General features: G+C 39.1%; 1 protein-coding gene across 18 annotated transcripts in view; it reads right to left on the bottom strand.

Moving 5' to 3' along the window:
* The window catches only part of DST (dystonin), a 436,322-nt gene that overhangs the window by 126,537 nt on the left and 287,660 nt on the right, over positions 1–22,125 (bottom strand). For 12 of the 18 annotated variants that reach the window (XM_036318479.1, XM_036318478.1, XM_036318495.1 and 9 more), the window contains 12 exons: positions 18,913–19,041; positions 16,356–16,444; positions 15,279–15,414; positions 8,901–14,216; positions 8,624–8,773; positions 8,226–8,441; positions 7,897–8,046; positions 6,238–6,471; positions 4,845–4,997; positions 2,891–3,124; positions 2,152–2,418; positions 874–1,422 (listed from right to left, as the gene is read on the bottom strand). In XM_036318479.1, the coding sequence (XP_036174372.1) occupies positions 874–1,422; positions 2,152–2,418; positions 2,891–3,124; positions 4,845–4,997; positions 6,238–6,471; positions 7,897–8,046; positions 8,226–8,441; positions 8,624–8,773; positions 8,901–14,216; positions 15,279–15,414; positions 16,356–16,444; positions 18,913–19,041 (7,623 nt within the window). Of the gene's footprint in view, positions 1–873; positions 1,423–2,151; positions 2,419–2,890; positions 3,125–4,844; positions 4,998–6,237; positions 6,472–7,896; positions 8,047–8,225; positions 8,442–8,623; positions 8,774–8,900; positions 14,217–15,278; positions 15,415–16,355; positions 16,445–18,912; positions 19,042–20,066; positions 21,951–22,125 lie in introns of those variants that run through there. The other 6 variants (XM_036318489.1, XM_036318490.1, XM_036318491.1 and 3 more) reach the window with 2 other exon arrangements.

Genomic DNA, 22,125 nt, shown 5'->3' with positions numbered 1-22,125 from the left:
AAGTCAAGAAGTACCATAAAAATGAGGAGATAGTCCTAAATTTATACCCATTTGAAGACATGTTTTCAAGGGCTGAGTGTTGACCCAAAGTGATAGGTTTGGGTATCAATCGTCAGAGGCAACAGATTTACCAGAGCACATTCCCAGTGAGTTTTATACATCAGGTGTCTAGATATGTATGTGATAGAAGGGTTTTCAAGGTCCTTATGAATCGCCTCTATATGTTGCACAAGATTAATTAATTAATACAAGAAGGGCAAACAATCTACATCAGAATAAAGCCAAGACCAAGAGTAAATGATGCTCTTCAAATCACTTGTGCAACTTGGCCAGTCTGTTCAGCTTATATAGTAAACAGGGAAATGCTTTCTTAGTTTTGTGTTTTGTCCAAGGGAATAAGAGAAGCTGAAGGAGTCTGTGAGTTATTAAGTATTAAAATAATGCACTCAACAAATACATCTGTAAAACAAACACTTGCAGTATTTGTGAAGGGAATTATCTGAGATGAAACTTTAGTTCTCAAGTTTGAGAGGCTGTGAAAATTAGCAAGCCACTGTTTGCCTGGAGACAAAACATGCACGCCACCTGGTGGTAGAACCGAGTATTACTGATTTTTAAGAGTTAGTGCTGCCTAGAAATCATTCAAAACTAAAGTAATAATAATAATAACTACTATTACTACTTTAGACTCCTAATCTTGAAACACACTTTTCTTAAGTAAAGAAGATGAATAAGACTGAATAAGATAAAAATACCTTATTTTCCCTGCTTCAGTTGTTTAGGTTTCTCACTTCTAATTCTAAAACAAAAGCTGAGAGAATAGAGTAAAAACTATAATCACAGATTGAACCTCCCCTTAAAAAATAAGCTTACCTTCGAGTAGAGAGACCTGAACCGATCCGTGGCACGATCCAATTTGCTCTGGACTTCTCTGTGAGCAGCAGAAGTGTCAGTATTATGCTGGTCAGCTTGGCCACCGCCATCTCTTTTGCTGCAAGACTTGGCTGCTTCCAGCACCCTGTTTCCAGAAATTGTGATGTACCTCAAGTCGCCTTTATGAGAAATAACATCTTCTGAGAAGCTCTTCTGCCTCTTCAGTTTGGTCATTAAACCACTGAAGTCATCTGCCCCCGCCTGCAGGTTTTCCAGCTCTTGCTCCGACTGCTGCAGCCAGTGCTCGAACTCTCCATAATCCGTGTCGAACTTCTCCAATTCCTCCTGCAGAGAATGTGTTAACTTCATTTTCTTCTCCGACTCGGCCAGTGCAGTTTCGTAGTGCGCTTTCAGTTCCTTCATGTTCTTCTGCAGTTTCTCTTTGTCCTCGGGAGAGAGATAGTGACCCTGCTTCTCCAGCAAGGCTTGCGCTGACTGAGTGGCCAGGAGGACGGCTTGCTGCTGAGAGATGATCTTCTCGTGTTGGGCCTATGGGGAAACAGAGACACTGTGACTTTAAAGCAGGGAAGGGGTTACTCTGGGGTTGTGGGAGCTCTCCGTTGCCTTAGGACCTACAAACTTCGATGATCTACAGACAACTTGCTTCTTGTTAACCTTTTCAAAATGCACAGTATTTGCCTTTTACTGGTAAATTTCAGAATAGAAAATGCTACATTTCAAGTACTCTAATCTTATTTGTTAAGATTTCCAATCTCCTTGAAAGTACTCATATAATCACATAGGACACGGACTGCTATTGAGAAGCTTCGGGAAAATGTAACAGATTCGTCTTCCAGTTCTAAAACAAGCACCTGCAGTCAGATCTCATTTTACTCACAGCTTCCTCACAACACCTTAAAGAGACTGCTAATGTCTTTACCTAATTATCTAGCAAATAGGTGTAATACTTACCTATGACATGATCCTAAAAGGACAGTTCAACAGAATACAAAATTTGTAATTTTAAAGTTATAAACACTATGACAATAGTTAAGCAAGAACAATGTAGATTCTGAGAAGCCCAATGAACTTAGAGGAACACATGATAAAAAAAAAGAATACTGCAGCTACTAGTTCCGCTGGGCCTCAGTTTCCTGTATGTGGAAAATGGAGACAACCACCCATACATGTCACAGGTGCCAAGCTGTTCCTAGCTTTTATAGACCTTTTATAGACCCGACAATAGGATTTTACATCATTATGTTGAAGACAACACACCTTAACTTTCTGGTATTGCTGGTTCAGATTCTCCTCAGTGGTTGCAACCGGCCCATCCACATCAGTTTCCAACAGGTTACCATTAACTTCATCCTCTTCTCCCATCTCCGACTTGTTGTCACCTTCTTGGAAATGAGTCCCGTTCTGTTCAATCACCTGTTTCTGTTTTATCCCCGCCCTTTCTGAGTCTTTGTCAACATGTGACAACCAGTCCAAAAGGTTTTCTATTTTGGTTTTGCTTTCTTCCAGCTGCTTCACAGCTGCAACCTGGGGGGAGAATGGCGTTGACAATGGGTATTCTGAATACGGGCCCAGGTGTCAGTTTTAAGACATCCCCAAAAGTAAATATTTAGATCATTTAAAATTAGAGTGGGCATACTAAACAACTGAAAACTGAACACACTGATAGTAAACCTTAGCGGAATAGGAAGTTACTCTGAAGTTTCCACTATTCTTAAAAACACATTCCAAAATTTTAACGTTAGCAATTAATGAGTCCTCACATACTTCACAAGTATAAAGTCTCAGAATCCCACTTAAACTTTGTAGGGAAGGTAGCAAAGCCAGCTCTTCAAACTTTTTGTAGTAATTTGGTCAATGACAACCGTGGAAACCCAGAATTCTAGTCCTGGGTGCCAGTCGTTGCTTAGCACTGCCTGACCTCACTTAATGAATCAAGAAGCTATGACCCTAATCACTTTCAACAAAGCCACAGTGCACTGCATGCTTGAATAAGGACCTTTTCCGTCTCTTCCTTGATTGCTGTCGTCACAGCTTTCTCCAGCTCCTTTTTCGACTGCTCCGCCTTTAAATTGAGTTGTTCACACTTTATCTTAGCTTCCTTAAGTTTCTCTTCAATCAAAGCCTGATCTTCCCGTGACAGCTTTTCACCATTCTCTTTCAGGAAGTTCTCTGTGTTTTTCACTATTTCTGCCAAAGCCTGTGCACTTCCTTGCATATCTTTCTGTAATTCCTTATAACACAAAAGGGGAAAAAACATCTTAGGAGATTGCTACCTATTTAACTTTTCCAATGTTGTAATTCTAAAAGAGGGTTTGTGCAAAGAAGGAGAGTCTAGCACCCATAGACTGAAAGAGCATACTCAGTATGTTCACTGAGTTGGTTTACTTCAATTGCAACATTTCATACTAGAGGCCCAATGCACGAAATTCGTGCAAGAGTAGGCCTTCCTTCCCCTGGCTGTCAGCACTGGCTTCCCTCTGGCACCTGGGACCCGGCGCTTCCTTCCGACCACCGGCAGGCACCCAGGACCCGGGCTTCCTTCACAGTCCCGGCTCTGTCTGGAAGGTCGTCTGGAAGGATGTCTGGTCTAATTAGCATATTACGCTTTTATTATTATAAATTGAAATCTCAAACAGCATTAAAGAAATATATGAGATTTTCATGTTTAACAAAGAGATGTGGTTTGGAAAACATTGAATAATAAAGTATTCAATATGCAAACTATATAATTTTGAATATATCACATTTTTTTTATGTTATGTGAGTGCATTTATAAAAGCTTTTAAATACATGACCATATTATTTATTCTGTTTCTAAACACTTTTTTAAAAATATACATCTACTGCTCAGGGCAAAAGTGGATAGTTCTCTAAGTTATGAGCTAAGTTGTTCCTAAAATAATTTCTTTTTTAAAAAAATATATATTTTTATTGATTTCAGAGAGGAAAGAAGAGGGAGAGCTGCCTCCTGCACGCTCCACACTGGGGATCAAGCCCACAACCTGGGCATGTGCCCTGAACGGGAATCAAACCATGACCTTCTGGTTTATAAGTTGATGCTCAACCACTGAGCCATGCCAGCCAGGCCCTAAAATAATTTCTATACAAAGATAATCTCTTCTAAACAGCTTTCCTACATCCAGATTTCTCTATGTATTTTCTCCTCTTCTCTTCCTCCTTTATTTGGCACTTTAATTATCTATATTGCACAGTGTTTGAGTTTTCATACTATCTTTCCATACTTTCAAGACACCTCAAATTCTGAGTATTTGAATTGAAAGAGGTACTTATTGAACTACAACACTGTGATATTAACCGTGCTGGTCATGTAACACAATATTCATTTAACTTTTACCATACCATAGCAATGGAACTATGACCAATGAAGAAACTGAGGCTCAAAAGGTTAAATTATAAAGCCAACAATGTGTAGTGTCTGGGATTTAGACCAAGAGCTACCTAGTTACAATGAGAATGTTATTTCTTCAGACATCAAAATAAAGATATCTTTATCTGTCATTATTGCTTGTCCTTTCAATGAAAAGGGACACATTGCAGAGAAAGATGAAAGGGATAAGAAAGAGCTAAGAAAGTGAAAGAACCCAAACTGATGGCTGTTTCACCTGATTTTGAAAGTGAGTGGTTGGCCTAAATGGATCTGAGTTCTAATTCATCACACAAGGTATTTCCACTATCAAAACTCCTTTCTATCTCCTCCACTCAATATTTCACCAAAAAAATCAGTCAAGAAAATTATTTGGCTTGCTTGAAGTTAGAAATGTGACTCTTAGTATAAAGTTTATAGCTCAGGAGGGCTGGGGGCATCTAGGTATGGCTTGTCTCAGAAAAGCTAAAATGATTGCTTTTTCCCCCCACAAAATCCTAACTACTTTCCAAATAGTAATCAAACTACATCAACATAGAACTACTGAGGCCAAACTAAATTCTACCTCTTGCTTGGACTGGTACTTCTTTAACTCAACTGTGCCGTCGCCAATCACGAAGGCTTCCTGGTGCCCAATCAGGCGGTTTTCCGTCTGAGTAAGGAGATCACATATTCCTTGGAGTTTCTCTTTGTACTCCTGCTGGCGCTCTGCCACGATCTACAGGGGAACAAAAACAAAGCGTCTTTAACGGGGATCATGCACTCACGATTGTGCTAGCTCCTTATCAGAATACATTTTGCAAGTTTCCTCTAAAAGAAGCTTTCTGAGTATGCTGTAAACATGGTAGCAGTGGGGTACCAAATGAGCAAGGCGACACAGAAAGGAAGAGCTTGTCCCATAAAAAAGGAGAGAGAGCATGTTTGGATGAAACTGCTCAGCAGAATACTGGCCATGCACATGTGTAAGAGATGGAACTTCTGACCGACAGGAAGAAACATTCCATTTTCTTAAGCTCTTGAAACCTGCGACACACAATTAATTCTGTAAAAGGATATCAAAACAGAAGTTAGTCGTGATGTGTCTGTTAATACATTTGACATGTGCATATAGGTTGTCATGCTAGAGACAATGCCTGGTGTTTCAAGAAATAATAAAAAGAACATCGCATGCAGTAGCTTTACTTATTCACTATGTCTAATTCCATTCCCACCTCTTTGTTCATTATTAATTGCTATTGGATGCAGCACTCTAATGTAATTCATTAAATAAGAGATTTATTTCATAAGTCAATTACTTGTATCTTTCACTATCCAATTACACACACACACACACACACACACACACACACACACACGTTTATTCATCTTATAGCCATAGATCATGTTTACTAGGCGCCTACCACATGCTGGGCAAGGTGCTGAGTGTTTTATATTCATCATTTTATCAATGTTCACAATATGACCAGGCAAGCACTGTTACTATTTCCAATTTACCAGCGAGAAACCTGTGGATAAATGACCTGCCCTAGCTCCACAATGAGTGAGTGGTGCCACTGGGATGTAAACTGAGGCAGTCTGGCTCCAGAGCCCTGCTCTCAACTCCTGTGCTACAGTGCCTCCTAAGGGACAAAGATACCCTTAACCTTCTTTATTCCTATGTTCATCAATCTATCCTTTGATATTTCCCAGTGCATGTGTATATCCTACTCCTAGGAAAAAAAGTGAAGACTCTCCCTTGAAAGCAGTAGTTTTAGGGAGTCATGAGTATTATAACAATGAATTATAACATTATTATGGAAAGCAATATTATTCTATATGGTAGAATCTCCACATTATACCCTGTCCATTAATTGCCTTTCCAGAAAAATCTTTCCTATCACGCCATAATCCCTGGGTATCGACATTACAGGCTTCACACTGAAGAACTGAAAACACAGAATCCACAAAGAAAGGCAAACCTTCTGATCATCAAGATCTTGTTCTAGCTGTAACTGAGCCTCTAAATGTTCCACCTGGGTAGTTACTGATTCCTGCACATCAAGAAAACACCTCTGAGTTGTATTTAAGAGCCTCAGCAGCTGTTTGCTCTGGCTGGGAGACAGATCTTGAGCATATTCAGAAATGAAGAACTGCACATCAAAGGCAGTAGTGTCCAGCTGCATTCTGGTGTGTCCAAGCTCCTTTAACACGTTCTGTGAACAAAGCAGTACAAGTTACCAACAGGGAGGTAAGCCGTAATATACAGCTTATATTTACAGTGATATTTATTTTTAAAATATGCTCCTTATATCAGGTTTTATTAATATTTTTCATTTAGTCAAAAATCTATTCATCACCTAGTAAAAATGGTAATGATGAAATTATTTAAATAGTGTGGTAATTAATCCTATATAATAAAAGAGTAATATGCAAACTGACCGAATGGGCAGAACGACTGGTCACTATGACGCGCACTGACCACCAGGTGGCAGATGCTCAATGCAGGAGCTGTCCCCTGATAGTCAGTGCACTCCCACAGGGGGAATACTGCTCAGCCAGAAGCCCAGAAGCCGGGCTCACAGCTGGCACCGGGCTCACAGCTGGCGAGTGCAGCAGTTGTGGCGGGAGCCCCTCCCGCCTCTGTGGCAGTGCTAAGGATGTCTAACCAATGGCTTAGGCCAAGCTAGCCGGCCTAAGCCATCAGTTGGACATCCCCTGAGGGCTCCCAGACTGCAAGAGGGCACAGGCCAGGCTGAGGGACCTCCCCCACCCCCACCCCCCACCCACAGTACACGAATCTCGTGCACTGGCCCTCTAGTATTATATAAAAAGACTAGAGGCCCAGGGCATGAAATTCGTGCACAGTAGGATCCTTAGTGGCTGCTAGCTAGAGGTACCTCCCTTCCCCGCCGGCTGCCTGCAGCCGCCAGCGGCCCCATCCCCTGATCGAACTCCCGGTCAAGGGGAAAATTTGCATATTAGGCTTTTATTATATAGGATAACCCCTCTAAGGATATTTTAAACTTGCTTGCCATATCACACTTCAAATGTAACTCTGACCAAAGGTAAAGTTCCAACTGATATACATTTGGCACGCTGAAGGGAAACATCAACGTTAAAATATTGCTTGCTAATATTTATAGTACCCATGCAACTGTGGTCACTCATAAACAAGACTATGGGGAATCTGAAACATAAATTAAGTGGGCCAGCATTTCAGTTTCCTAACTCTCAAGTCAGGGGCCTACCCATCATTCATGAGGCATGCTGTTCAAATTAAGAACTTAAAGGTATGGACTAAAAGGACTAAAGGACTAATACATAAAAACTACTTACACTATGATAAATTTGTATGATTAATTTATACTATTAGGGATTTGAATAATATATATAAATAAAAACATAAAAACAAATCTCAACATATCTATAAGAGTTTCATAAGGCAGTTGGGATAGCATCAGAATGGCATCCATAAAGTTGACTTTATTTTATAGTTCTGTCAACTATGAACAAACATCTTGTAGACACAAAGAAATAATGCTTCATAGCTTTAGAAAAGTCATATTTTTTCGAAACATTTGTTATATTAAATCCATAGGTTTTTAAATGTGCTTTGTCTTAGTTATTTTGATACCTGCCTTGAGAAACTTCAAACTTTTCTTTACATGCTCAGTATCTTGAACATTCACTGGCTCCATGTCCTTCACCAATTTGCTCTTCTCTGATATCCAGTGTGAGAACGACTTCAGTTTGTGCAGAAATTCTCCATGGGAAATGGCTAGTTTCGACTAGAAAACAAAATTGTGCATCCATTTCTGTTTCTAAAATTCAAATTCCTACAAATGGTGATTCTGTTTTAAGAGCTTAGCACTCTAAAAATAAAATACTTATGTCTTATGATTACATTTTTCAATAATCACATTTTCTTTAAAACTTCAATCTCAGTGTGAAACGTGTTGACGCCTACCATTTCACTGTCAATCGCCAGAACAAGGTGTTTCATTCTTTCTGAAGATACGTCACTGAGGGAAGAGAAGGCATTCTGTAAACTTTGGAGGCTTACACTCAATTCCTCACGATGGTTTCTGGGGAAGTCACTGGGAAGAGACTTTAAAAATTCTTCTGCCAACTTCATATCCTTTTTTAAAATACCAGCAATTGGAGCCAATCCCAATTCAAATGTCTGCAAAAAAATAAAGATAGACAGATGATGATAGATAGATAGATAGATAGATAGATCGATCCCAGAGCTATTTAGTGACAAATACAACTAATATCCAAAACATAAATATAAAGTGCTCTGCTTACTTTCCCAAACTAACATCAGCTGACTCCCACCCATTACAGGCAGCAGATAATTCTTACCTCTAACTGCTTAAGCTGATTCTTCAAAGCTTCTAGACTGTTATCCAGAGACTCTTGGTTGTCTAAGGGAGGCTTCATATCTTGAAGCAAAGCCAAATACTCGTGCATTTTTGACGTGTGCTGTAAACACTGCTGTAGCTCATTGGATAACTAAACACAAATTTGGACATTTTAATTCAATAGCCTCTATGCAGGTTTTTAGAGCAAACAAAATGTATGGAATGACTCCCAAATGTTTCATGCAGCCACTTCCATATGAAATGTAAAGTCAACTTACTTGTTCCATTGAGCCATCTCCAGAAGTCATGCCTTTTGACCCTGAAATACATTCCAGATGGTCTGGGAAATCACTGCATTGTTCCTCCAGCTTCTCATCTCTTGACAAGGCTGATGCACGTACAGTAGAGTTTTCTGGTCCAATTTCTTTTATATTCTGTAAATTAAGGGAACTGTGGTTTCCTTCTTTGCTTTTATGATCATCAACAACGTGTGGTTTTTCATGCACCATCTCAAAAGTAGTAGATGATTTTTGATTCAAGTTTCCAACCTGTTCTGCTTTGTCTGAGTAGCCATCGGCAAGCAGCTTATAGAAAATATTTTCAAGCTGCAGTGGAACTACCTTAGATGTCATACCTCTTTTCTCTAGATCATACTCCATCTGCGTTAATTCTTTTATCAATTTAAATGCTCCTGTAATTTTCTGGCTATACTGATTTTGCTTAAGTATATCAAGGAGAAGCTCAGACTGAAGATTTGCAATACAGAACGGATCATCTCTACTCTCTGCTCTTAGTTCTGATGAGTTATTCATGAGGGAAATTCCAGTACAGTCACTGATCTTAGAGTCGTCGCTGGGCACACTAGCTGCATCATTTACCAACTGTGATGTGCTAACCCTTTTAATTAAGCTTTGAATTAACATTTCAGTATCTTCGCAAGCTGAAGGTTCTCCAACCTCTTGAGAATTCATATGACCTTCTTTCAACCTACTTTTTAAGATGTCCTTGACATCCTCAACAAACGCCTGACATAATTCAGGGGTCTGAACCTCTTTTTCCTGAAATCCTGGAGACAAGGCTTGTTCTTCTCGTGGCTGTTGCTTGATTATTTCTTTCTCATGGTTCATTTCTGAGAATGTGCAGTCTGTGCTTAAAGTGTTACTGGAGTTACCACTTCCTATTCCAAGGCCTTCCACATTTCTCAGAGGTAAGATCGAAAGTGTGCTTTCCTTCCTTTCTAGTGTGAACTGAGGCATTTCCGCTCCTCCTTCTGAGGTACATTCTTTAGTACAAAGGTCATTCTGTTGAGCCATCTCATTTAGAGGTGAGTCTTCTTGAGTCAGGGTTGCTTTCTCTTTTGCATTATCAACTCCTAACTCTAAGTGTTCTTTCATGGGAGGGGAAGCTATTAGAGTACCACTTGGGATATCCTCATGTGGCTTCAATACATCTTTTGCTTTTACATCTTTCGCACAATGTTTTAAATATGTAAACAGATCAAGTTCTTTCTCAGGTCCATCAGTGAGTGATTCATTCTCAGTCTTTGTATTCCCTTCAGACAATACGTCTGAAGTAATGTCACTGATCACTTTGGAAGCTGATGAGTCAAATATTTCTTCAAGATTCCCAAATGAAACAGGACTTTGACTCACAATTGTTTGTAGATTCTTTGGTTCATCTTTAAGAGCTACAGTTGTTTTTTTAAGGCTTCCTTTATGATTATGTCCTTCATTGGTTGTGATCTGTGGAAACGGAAACTGAGTAACTAAATCAAGACTCTCCCTCGTACTTTTACTAGACAAAAGTTTGAGATGTTTATCATCTTCTACTTGACCGTCCATAAGCCCTTCTCCTTTACCTGGGAACATTTTATGAATTGATGTTTCATCTTCTGTTAGTATATTGCTTTTGTCATCTCTCTTTTTCATTACATCTCTTCCATTTCCTTGATGATCTTTATCAGTTACAGAGTCCACAGATGACAAATGGCTTTCCTCAGGAGGTTTTCCTATTAAAACAGTCTCAGAGCCAATGATTCGATCAGAAGTTGAACGAATATCAGTGTTATGTAAAATACCTCCAGGGCCAAAGGTGGGTTCTGATTCAGTGTCTTTAACGGTAGGCAGCAATATGTCCTTAACGGCCATCTCAGGACTCAACAGATTTTCTTTGCTTCTTCCAACCACCTCACTTGTATATTCTGGAAGGTTGCCTCTTTCAGTAACTAAGCTACTTTTACTACTTGGTTCTCGCTGTAAAACATTTACACTTTGCTGTTTTTCTAGAGAACTATAATTTTGCTTTTTACTCAGGAGAATCATTTCATTAATACTTTGATTTTCATGGCTGTTTTCCCTTTCTTTCATAGTGGCAGCACACAATTGGATATCCATACCATCAGCCACATCTTGGTACATGGTCTTTTCCTTCTCATCTCCCACTCCTTCTTCTTCATCGCCATCATCATCATCATCATCATCATCATCCTGACCATTACTGTCACACAAATAATCCCCATAACTTTCTTCATATTGCATAGAATCAAAATGATCAGTATCAGATTTCAATTCTTGTCCAGTTACATACCCTTCTTCTTTTCTCCCTCCCCAACAGCCAGTGTCATCAAACTTTAATGAAGCATTGAAGCTATCTTTCCCTCCTACTATTTCAGAATCAGTCAATAAGTCAGACTCATCACCTTCTAGATTATCTGTACTTTCCCTTTCTGATTCAGTTTCCAACAACTGTTCGTTGATCTTAGATGAGCCGACTGAATTTAAAGGTATTCTTTCATCAGAATCTAATTCAGGTTTCTCTATACCTATGAGACAATCCTGAAAAGACTGGGCTTTCCCCCTCACTCTTAAGCTATCAACTAGTCCCCCCTGAATCACCATAGGCTTTTCATCCTCTCTGGGAACATCATAAAAAACATTGCCAGGACAGACAGCCCCATCATTTTCCTCTTGCAGTGTGTCATAGTCCTCGGGTTGCAGACAATCACAATCATCACTTTCAAGAAGCAGAGAATCATGGTCATCGTCTTCAAACAAGGGAGTGTCATAAAAATCATCGTCACTATCAGTGTCTGTTTCGGTGTCCCTCTGCTGATCATCCAGTAGTGACATTTCATAGTCACCAGCACCAGCAGTTTCTTCAAGCAATGATGTTCCATAAACATGAGATGCACTGGCATTATCAGGGTCACCTGTTGGTGTTACGGCACAGGAGTACTCCTCCACTGTGGACTCATTTTGCATGTCTTCAGGTTTCTGTTGAGAAGCAGCATGTATTTTTTCATCTTCCCCACTAGTATCTGAAATAGCTTTGTCATTGTGATATTGTACCTGAGGATCCCTATGAGCAGTATTTAAAGATTTTTGTCCACAGTGTTCTTCCTTCAAACTAATGTTAATAGCTGCAATTCCTAGAAAATGGTCTTGAGGTTTTTCTCCCATTCTTGGACCCAATAATGTGGACTGGTCATTGGATGGCACTGCAGAGGCTTCCCATTTATTTCCATTGTTCTCTGCGGTGTGTAAATCATTAAAACTTCCCCAATCATTCCTCAATTTATCATGACTTAATAAGGCACTCAGCCTGGGGGAATAGTCAAAGACAGGTGACTCCTTGTCTATACTACCTTCAGTCTCTGTTTCTTTCAAGTTACAGATGTTACTAGTTTTTGATTTCACTATGGGATTTGTTGTCAAATCACTTTCAAGGTTTTGCATATTTTTAGAATGACTACATTCAGCTGCATGTTCATTTTTTTCAACTTGACTTTGACTTTCACAGTTTTTAGGTATATTTTCAGAGTCTGCAAGTCCAGGCTGTGTAAAATAGGATGCAGAATTGAGAACGTTCACACTAGATGAATTCTTAACTTTATGATCTGCTACCATTATATGTATCAGGTTTTCCGACTGACAAAATTCACTGAGAACATTAGTTCCCATTTCATTAAACTCTTCTTCTAAGGCATGCTTTCTATTTTCAGGAATTTCTTTAGGTTTAGGTTCTCCGCAATGGCATTTGTCAAAACTACTTGGTGAAGTTATACTTTCAACCATTTCTTTACTTGGGGCATTATTCAGAAATACGCCAGGGAGTCTTAAGGCATCAATACATTCTTTTATGGGTGTATCCTCATCAAATTCTGTACTACAGCCTTCTAGTAGCATACCAACAGCCTCATTCAAGTCTCCATCATACAGCAACAGCCTCTGCCCTGTGTTTGCATCCATGTAGCTATTAATCATCAAGTAAGACAGGAACATTTTTTTAGTCTGTTCTGAACTCTGAGTTGCCACTGGCTCTTCTCCATCAAAACTATCTTCTTCTTGCCTGTAATCATGGACTATAGACGGTTGGAATTTACAAAAAGAGAGCCATCTTCTGGCATTCTTACAGGCTTCTAAATCTCCCAAATCTGGCATTTTATCGGGCAGGATTATACTTTTTAAAATCAATGTTGTGTTATTATCTATAATTCCTAACTGCTGCGCCACATCTAAACCGATGACTTGGGAAGTTTCTGGAATATAAAGAGCAGCTATTTTCTGCCTACCATTCAGGATTTTGTATGCCAATTCATTTGTAATCAACTTCTGCTGCAGGGAAGAAGATGCGGGAAATATTTCACCAGAGTGAGGCCAAATGAGTCCAACGTAGCCTCGCTGAGCCTCGAGGACCAAAAGAGCACTGCTCGAAGTTATTAAATCACACTGGACTGCTTCATCTACAGTTAAACGTTTGGCAGGGTTTGAGTGGATGATCCCCCCTGTTTGAACCTGGTATGTTAGAATGCTGTTAGCAGTATCTCTGTCAATCACCCCATCTGCCACAGCTTCTTCAACAGTCATTCTTTCACCAGAGTTGCAATTGATCAGGCCTCCAGAAAAAAGCTGTGCACCTAACAACCGAAACATGGTTTCACGGTCTATGAGACCTTCATGAGCTGCCCTTAAAATGCTAATGCTCCTTCCACATTTTAAAGTTATTCTGCCTCCTTCTTGTGGCCTCACAGGTAGAAGCCGCAACCCAGTGTTTTCCTGTAAAATACTTCTTTCCATAATATCTACTAAAGACACCTTCTCAGAGGTACATGGATCGATAAGATCATTGCGCATCTTTTGCCTTTCCAAGACTTTAGAAAATAATGCTGAGGAAACCATGTTCTGTTGGAAAGCCTTCTGGAGGGTCAACTGCTCCCCTGTGACTGGAATGACTAGTGAGCCTGTGGACAGCAGTATCTCAAGAACTCTGATGGCCATGGACTCTGATATCACGCCTTGAGCCAGAGCATCCAGCACTGGAATTGTGGTGGAAGGCACAGCAGAAATAATCTCCTTTGCTTGATTCAGTTCTTTGAGTTGGCACAGAACTTGTTCATCAATGAGGCCTTGACTTTTGGCACCTCTGAGGTCAAAGCATTGCCTTAATTCTGGTGAAATTAGACCGGAAATCATTAGCTGTGTCTCAAGCAACCTTATTCCTGTGTCATAGTCGATAAGGCCTTTTAAAACTGCCTGAAAGACGGAAAGGACTTCTCCAGTTGTCTGGTCAATGGTGCCTGCAATCACTTTATCCAGCTGAAAGGAAAATACAAAATTCTCAGATCAGTCTGTGATTCAAGGGTAGGCAGGTTTTCACAAAACTTCATATGCATTTTAAAAAAATAAATAATACACTTCAACATAAAAATCCTCTACTTACCAAGGCGTGGCAATGCTGTGAATGTTAGGCAGCTCAAATGCACAAGTGATCTATGTCAGTGATCTATTCAACAGCACAGGATATGATAAAAGCTTTGAAAACAACATGCATCTGTGAATTGAAAACTTAATATTGTGTACATTAACAAGGTTAGTGAAGACACAACAGAGTAAATGACGACAGTGAGAAAACAGAACACGTACCTAGAAGGCAAACCATGCTTTCTGCAATTGGGTGAGATTAGTTTACTAACAGGAAAGAGAATACCAAACCCCATGCTATTGATGTTTACAGCATACAAACTTCTTTCTAGTAAAAAATAATGAACCAGAAAAACTGTTACATAACCCAAAAATATAAAAAAATAGTGTGTAAAGTACTCCAGGGAGTAAGGGAATTGAATACAGAGATAACTTTTTGAATCCTGAATATTGTGAATATGTATTGTGAAGTTTTAAAATCTTAAGGAGAGGCCAAATTTTAAGTGATTTCTGTTAGATTTTAAGAAGATGCTAGGATATCTTCATTATAAATATGTTCCAATGTTATTCAAATAAATCTTATGGATATCTCTAAAAATCAAACAAATCCCATGATACTTCAACGTCACCTTTAAACATGACTCAGAAGCTATTTTATAACATTATATTCATATAGCAAAATACCTAATGCAGCAGAAGAATGGCTTCTAAAGAGAAGAGTTAGAAAAATGAATGATTCTTTCCTTTTATCATGCAAGGCGCAGATTAAGATGTCACATAAACTGATGACAGCAAGTGTAAGATTGCAATTAATAACACTGAAATCTCCAAACACTTACATGAACTCCATGTTTTGCCATGTACACATTTCAACGTCATTTCTTTACCATTGACATTTCTAGAATCATGCAGTAAAACTAAGAACCTTGAAATAGCTTCATGTTTTAATAATATTACCTTCTCCTCTACCTTTACATCTCCAGTGGTTTGTGATTCTTGTAGTTGTTTCAGAGAGTCACTAAAGAATAAATTATAACTTTCTTGGAGAGTTTTCATTTGTTTTTCCAGTTCATTTCTTTCTTCATCTGTCAATCTAAAATAACCAGAAAGTATGAAATGAAGAGTGCAAGTCCTCAAGCAATAAAGATGATATATTAGGCTCGATGATTTTATAAAGTACTTTTCTAAATAACTATAGAATCATAAAATAAAATATCTCATATACAGACTGATCAGGTCTTAGAATGACTGCATATGGAAATTAAGGGTGGTGCTAAACACATCTAGGAATCCGTCTGTTGCCTAAAAATGGGGACTGAAGGAAAGGGTACGAATTAATATATTAGCACCTCTCTAGCATATACACAAGGAACATTAGCATTGTTAGTCCCAACATGGGAAAGGGACAATAAGACGAAACTTGTTGAAGCTGAAGGATGGGTAAAGAGAAAATGACATTATTCTCTAAGTACAATATAAAATCATTCTGGAATAATCTTAAAGTGGTCGGTCGAAATGGGTTTAAGAAAAGGGTAGATTCCTTCCCTGTTTGAGGCATGAGCTGAAATATATGAAATGCCTTGTTGCAAAAAGTAGGACCAAAATATGAGAAATCAGGTTGCCACAGGTCTCAGTTAAGAAAATGGAGAATTTATTTACACACATTTTCCAAAAGGTAAGTCTCAGACAGGACTACTTATATTAAGACTTGGTTTGGAGTCTTCACAACTCACTAGCTACTGATCCTTAACCTCTCTGAACTTGTTTTCTTAACAATAACATATGGGGATAATAAGTACCTTTCAGGCTTTGGGTAAAGACAGGTTAAAGTGACTAAAAATGTCAATTACTTAAATTGCTAAATTTATAATCTCATGTAAATTTATAATTTCTTAGTAAACTACATTACTAAGTAAATTTGAGATTGAGTTCCATTTTCAAAATCTCAGCTAAAATTTACCATCTTCTATTTGCCTAACGTTTTTCAGACCACTTTCCTACATCAAAAAAAAAGGTTCATGAAAACCAACATACTTGTCTCCATGTTTAGCCAAAAATATCTGCATGGTTTGAAGTGCCTCCGATAATTGTTCCTTCTTGGTTAGTATTTCTTCACTGGAAATCTGCAAGGTAATGAAAATGCATTCATATTCTGCCCTCATAGAGACTAACCAACAGTAATTTTTAAAAATGACTCAAGTCTCCTCAAGACCCAAATGATGTCTATTTTCTGAGGGACCCAAGTCAATAACTCATTACTTATTATCAGTCTATGGGCCTGGATAAGAGGAGTGCTTTATATTTAGAATGCATAATTAAGAAAAGCCTTATTATTTCATAAGGAAATAGCAATACAGCATTATATGGTTTCTGCATTTGTCCCATGCAACCATGAATCAGGGTTGCCTTATCCCCTTCAGCACCCGCCCAATGTGTTCCTTGTGCCCAAAACATACACGAATGAAGAACACTACTCCCAACGAGTATCTTCCTTCCCCCACACGCCTGGATACCATGCTCCTTTTGAAAAAAATTATCGTGACAGTTTAATTTGTATGTCTGCACATCAAAAGTAAATAATTTTTATTGCTAAGACTTTCACTTGAGAAAGTTGCCTGTGATGGTCAGAGCCATAAAATTGATCTCTCTGAGGATAATAAGCAACACTTTCTCCTAATTTCTAGTATATCATTTCTGAATACCTAATATCAGAAATGAATTGCCATTCTTTTAAATGAGCAGAAATGAGAATGATGGACCAATGAAAAGGTCTCATTCCCCTTGATGTATTTGACTTACAATCAATTTCAAGTCTATTTTTCATGGTTACAGGTAATAATGGGGCCATATTGATATTTTGAAAGACATTTATTATTCACATCAAACTGCCTTAAATTCTTTTATCAAGTGTTATTAGAGATTTATAATTTAGGCCACAGTCTGCATTAAAAAAAAAAAAGTATGTGTCTACCTTTAATGTCCAGTAGGTCTAAAACAGGCCTAGTAAAATTTTGGAGAACTGAAAACTACAGAATGTGAAAATACCAATGGTTTATAATCCACATTTCTCAAAAGAAACTATTGTCCTAAGACATTTTTGCTAAGCTCTTGTCCCTATTTTAGTTCTTTTCCTATTTGACAAGAGGGGAAGAAAAGACATTTTAAACTAAATATATGCATATTATTTTGAAGGTTTTGCATTTAAAACATCTAATGTAGTTGCTGTCCAGCTTCGTATTCCTTCCACACCATATGAAATATAATAGCAAGACTATGAGCGAAAATGGCTTTATTTCATTGAATAATCAAAGTATATACGCAGACTTGAAAACTTCAAGGGGGAGTCCCGGATAAAGTACATCTGCCTCAAGCCGTAGGGATAATTAGACAAGACACTGAAGTTTCTCCTGCTCAGTTATGTCAACAACGTCAGCTGATGACGAGTACTGATGCGGAACTAGCGGGGAACACTAATGATAGCTAACAGCCCCTAAAGTTTCCAAACATCAGGCAGGGGCAGGGTAGGACAAGTTTTTCCAAAAAAAAAAAAGTGATGCTTAATTTAGCAGACATATTTTAAAAACACAGCTGCAGTTCCGGTGCTGTCACCACCAGCAGCAGCAATACTGAAATTTACACCTTAACGACCAATGCCCTGAGAGCTTCAAGTGGAGGCAGTCCCATGGACACCATGGAGCACTAGCACCTCAGAAGCTGGAGCTACCCTGCTAATGCCAAGTAGTTGGGGTACAGAAAATAACCCACAGAACTAAAGAATTCATTTAGGTAAGGGAAAGAATCTAGAATTTCCAGTGATTGATGGGAGAACGCTTCTTCATAAAACAAAAAAAAAGGTCCAGAAAGGCACAACTAAACTCAAACCTCAAAAATGTGAATATCCTAGTTTGTATTTTTGTAATTCTCTGTTTTGTAATTCGTGAAGCTTTGTTTACATATGTTGAGAATGAGACAGCTGCCGAAACCGGTGTGGCTCAGTGGATAGAGCGTCGGCTTGCGGACTGAAAGTTCCCAGGTTCGATTCCGGTCAAGGGCATGTACCTGGGTTGCGGGCACATCCCCAGTAGGAGATGTGCAGGAGGCAGCTGATCGATGTTTCTCTCTCATCGATGTTTCTAACTCTCTATCTCTCTCCCTTCCTCTCTGTAAAAAATCAATAAAATATATTTAAAAAAAAAAAAAAAAAAAAGAGAGAGACAGCCTACATTTGTGATAAGGAGGGCCTGGATTTACTCTGGGCACAAAACAGGATGCCTCTGCTGCTCTTTGGCAATTCTCATCACAGTCACCAAGAAGCAGGTCTAACCATTAGGAAAAGCAGCACAACATATCTGTTTACTACTACTAAGACTAATATATATAGTTCAGGCTTTGGAATCAGAAACACCTTCTTCTGCCTGCCACATACTGTGATTCAATGGGCAAGTTACTTAACCTATCTGGTCCTCATTATAAATACCTATAAAAATGGGGGGCGGGTGAGGGGTAAAGAATTACACATTCTTTAGGTGGACTGTCATGTCAGAAAATTCTACCCACTATTATTATTATTAACCAGGATTTCAGAGAATACCTTTTGCTTAGAGAAGGGAGATTTCCCAGCCTTCTCTCCATCTCTCAACATCTTGCTGATATTTGACACCCATTTCTGTAATTCTTTGGCTTTTTCAACATGCTCTTTTTTTTCTTCTTCCAGTGACTTCTGGCAGGTGTGAGTAGTAAGAAAAGATATATTCCAGTAAATGACCGAGCTATGAAACTCATCTCTCCATAGAAAACAAGTGTAAAAATGTGTTTTCATCACACTCAAGTTACTGAGACCTTTTATTCATTCACTTAACCATGTTTATCACATCACAGAGCAGATGTACTTCCAAAATGTTTATGGCAGCAAAGGAAGCTGTGACATTCTTCAATGTTCAGTCTACCCTCCCAGCTGGTCTCTCAATACGACAAACTTAAAAACTTGATTTTATTCATGAAGCACTAGAAGACCTCTGAGTGGTTGCCTTTGCATTAGCAGTACAAACACAATTGTCTTGGCAGAAAAGTAGGAAACAACAGAAAGCCGAAAGATAGAGAATGTGTACACACATTTGGAAAACACATAAAATGAAGAAAAGTCTTCCCCCCTCTTCCAACACACAATCCAGTCATCACAGAGTCTAACGAGAAATGGGAAATTGTGGTAAATGTTTAATATGTAAAGAAGGCTACTACATACAGAAAAGCTAAACACTTTTTCATTTTTCAAGGCCATCTGAAACACTATCGCTACAGGGATGTTGGGGAAGAATGTACATCTCTCCCTTTGGTTCCACGGTGCTTTCTGGAGAGCTCTTCCAGGGAGTGTGCGGGATCCTTCAATGGATCATCAGGCTGGATTCACTCAGTGATGCAGTTCTGAGGAAAGGATGCTCTGAACTTGTTGGACTTCAAGCTTATGCTGTATTCTAGGCAAAATACTTTTATTTTCAGTGTGGGCAAGATTGAAAAAACTCATCTCAAAGTTAAATGAAACCATTTTTGAGAGCAATACATCTTTTGTGATTTTCAATTTTAGTCTCTCTTCTGAACCGTCAACTATTTCCAGCCCTTCAGAAATAAATGTTGTTTTGAGTATGTGACATAATTACTAGATTGTACATTTAACTGATTTAATCATGCTCTGGACAGATCACATGAACTGGACTGCATCACTCCTGTGCAAAGTTATTTCAACATGTTCTATTGTGACGAATAATAGAGGCTAGAAATCCCTGTCATCAAGGGTTCAGATACTTCTAAGAGTTTAAGTCCTGTGTGGAAATCAAAATCAGCCTTTTCTAATGCTTCTTTATATGTCAACTTTCTTTTTGTTTGGGGACATATTATATTTCTGACATACGACTTTTGATCTTTGAGGTTTGTGGCAAGGAAGACATCGATAATACCTACTTGGAGAGCCTCTTCGATTGACAACCGGGAGTGACCCTGTGGCTCTATCAACCCCCCAGTCAAGTACTGAAACTCCAAACATCGGATTCCCATTTCCTTACTGATGATATTTGCATTCACAGCATCCACCACTGACATCGCTTTGTTCGTGACAGGATGGCTAATCCCTGTGATGACTAATTCACACTGTCGCAGCTGCTGGGCAAACCCCTCATCAACTAGGCCTCTATGCAAAGCTTCACCCACCCGGTACCTTTTGCCAGTAAGAGGATCAATTAACCCCCCTGTGCTGACTTGGGCTTCAAGGCATCTGAGGGCCGTAATCCGATCAATCAAATTTCTACGGGAGGCCTTTAGGACAGAGATCCTCTCTCCACTAGACGTCAGCCAATACCCTGCAATAGGACTATGCAAATCCTTCTTGGGAACTAACCGGCTCAGCAAAGAATCAGCAAGCTCTGTGAGTGTGATGAGGCCTTCCTGATACTTTTTGACCAAGGCTTTGTCAAGGGTTCCCTGTTCCACAGCCTCGTTAATATTGAACTGTAATCCTGTTTTAGCATCAGCCAGCATATGAGAAGGATTCCCATAGGATTCAAAAAACGTGGCTTCCCTCCACTGGTACTGCTGCCCTGAGAGCTCAAGATATGTACTTTTTTCTATTAGGTTTCTCTGGAAAGCCTCATATGCAGTCAGTTCTGCTCCTGTCTTGATATCCACTACGGAAATCCTATGAGTTTTTGCTACATTGAGATTGGAAATGTTCCTCTCCCCAAATGGAAACAGAAGGCATTGGCAATCTACATCAAATACACACATCTGCAGTAATTCTGAATAATACAGAGCTTGCTTGTTATTAGGATTAGGAAAAACTCGTGTGTTGCTGGATGGCTCGTGTAAGAATTGTAGGATGGCATTGTTTAACAAGCCTTGCTGCAGAGCAATTTCTGGTGAGACACGCACTCCTCTTACTGGGTCAATGATGCCCCCGCTGGCAATCTGGGCCTCCAAGATATGTTTACCTTTTTGTCTGTCAAGCACTCTATTTTCCATCGCTTGAAACACTGACAACGTCTTAGAATTATATGAATATCCCAGGGCTGCCTTCTCTGCCTCAAGGAGCCTAATTTTGAATTCGGAGTCAATAACTCCTTTAAGGATTGCATCTTCAACAGAATACGTCTGACCTGAAATGGGATCAATTATAAAACCTGTGGCAGCCTGTGCTTCTAAAAATGCTAAAGCCATCATTTTGTCTATTATGATTTTCTTGGCTGCTGAGGCAAATGAAATCTTTTCTTTTGTGGATTCTAGATAAAGCCCTGCAATCGAGGTGGCTTTCGTCAAAAACTTGCTAAGAGTTTTCTGAATGTCTTCAACAGTCTTAAGACCAAGTCGCAGCTGCTCAACTGTTTTCATGTCCAGAAGCTTAGCCTCAACCAACTGCCTGGCAGTCACAGTGTGCCGGAGCCCTTGGAATGTAAATTCATCATCCCTAACCGAACACGAATGGTCGCCATCAACGTTCTGGAAGGTCTCTGGTTCTAAGCCTCTCTTAAGAAAATCTCCTCTCTTGAATCCAAACATCCATCCTTCAGTACTGGAACCAGGGCTCTTTTCTTGTTTTAATGTTGTGACTTCTGTACGCAAATCATACTGCTTGTTCTTAGCTATCTGTAACAGGAATTTATAAGTTGTTAAAAGTCATCTAAAGAACACTGTCACTTTACTCAATCCAAATATAATTCCTAGAAAAACAAAGATGAGATAACTAAAGAGAAGAAAAATTTCAAACTAAAGATGATTCAGGAATAAGTAATATATTTTGAAAGTCTGAAGCTTACTTTAG

The sequence above is a fragment of the Myotis myotis genome, unplaced genomic scaffold, assembly GCF_014108235.1.
Source record: "Myotis myotis isolate mMyoMyo1 unplaced genomic scaffold, mMyoMyo1.p scaffold_m19_p_7, whole genome shotgun sequence".
NCBI classification, from domain to species: Eukaryota; Metazoa; Chordata; class Mammalia; order Chiroptera; family Vespertilionidae; genus Myotis; species Myotis myotis.
This window is presented reverse-complemented; position numbering and strand designations above follow the sequence as displayed.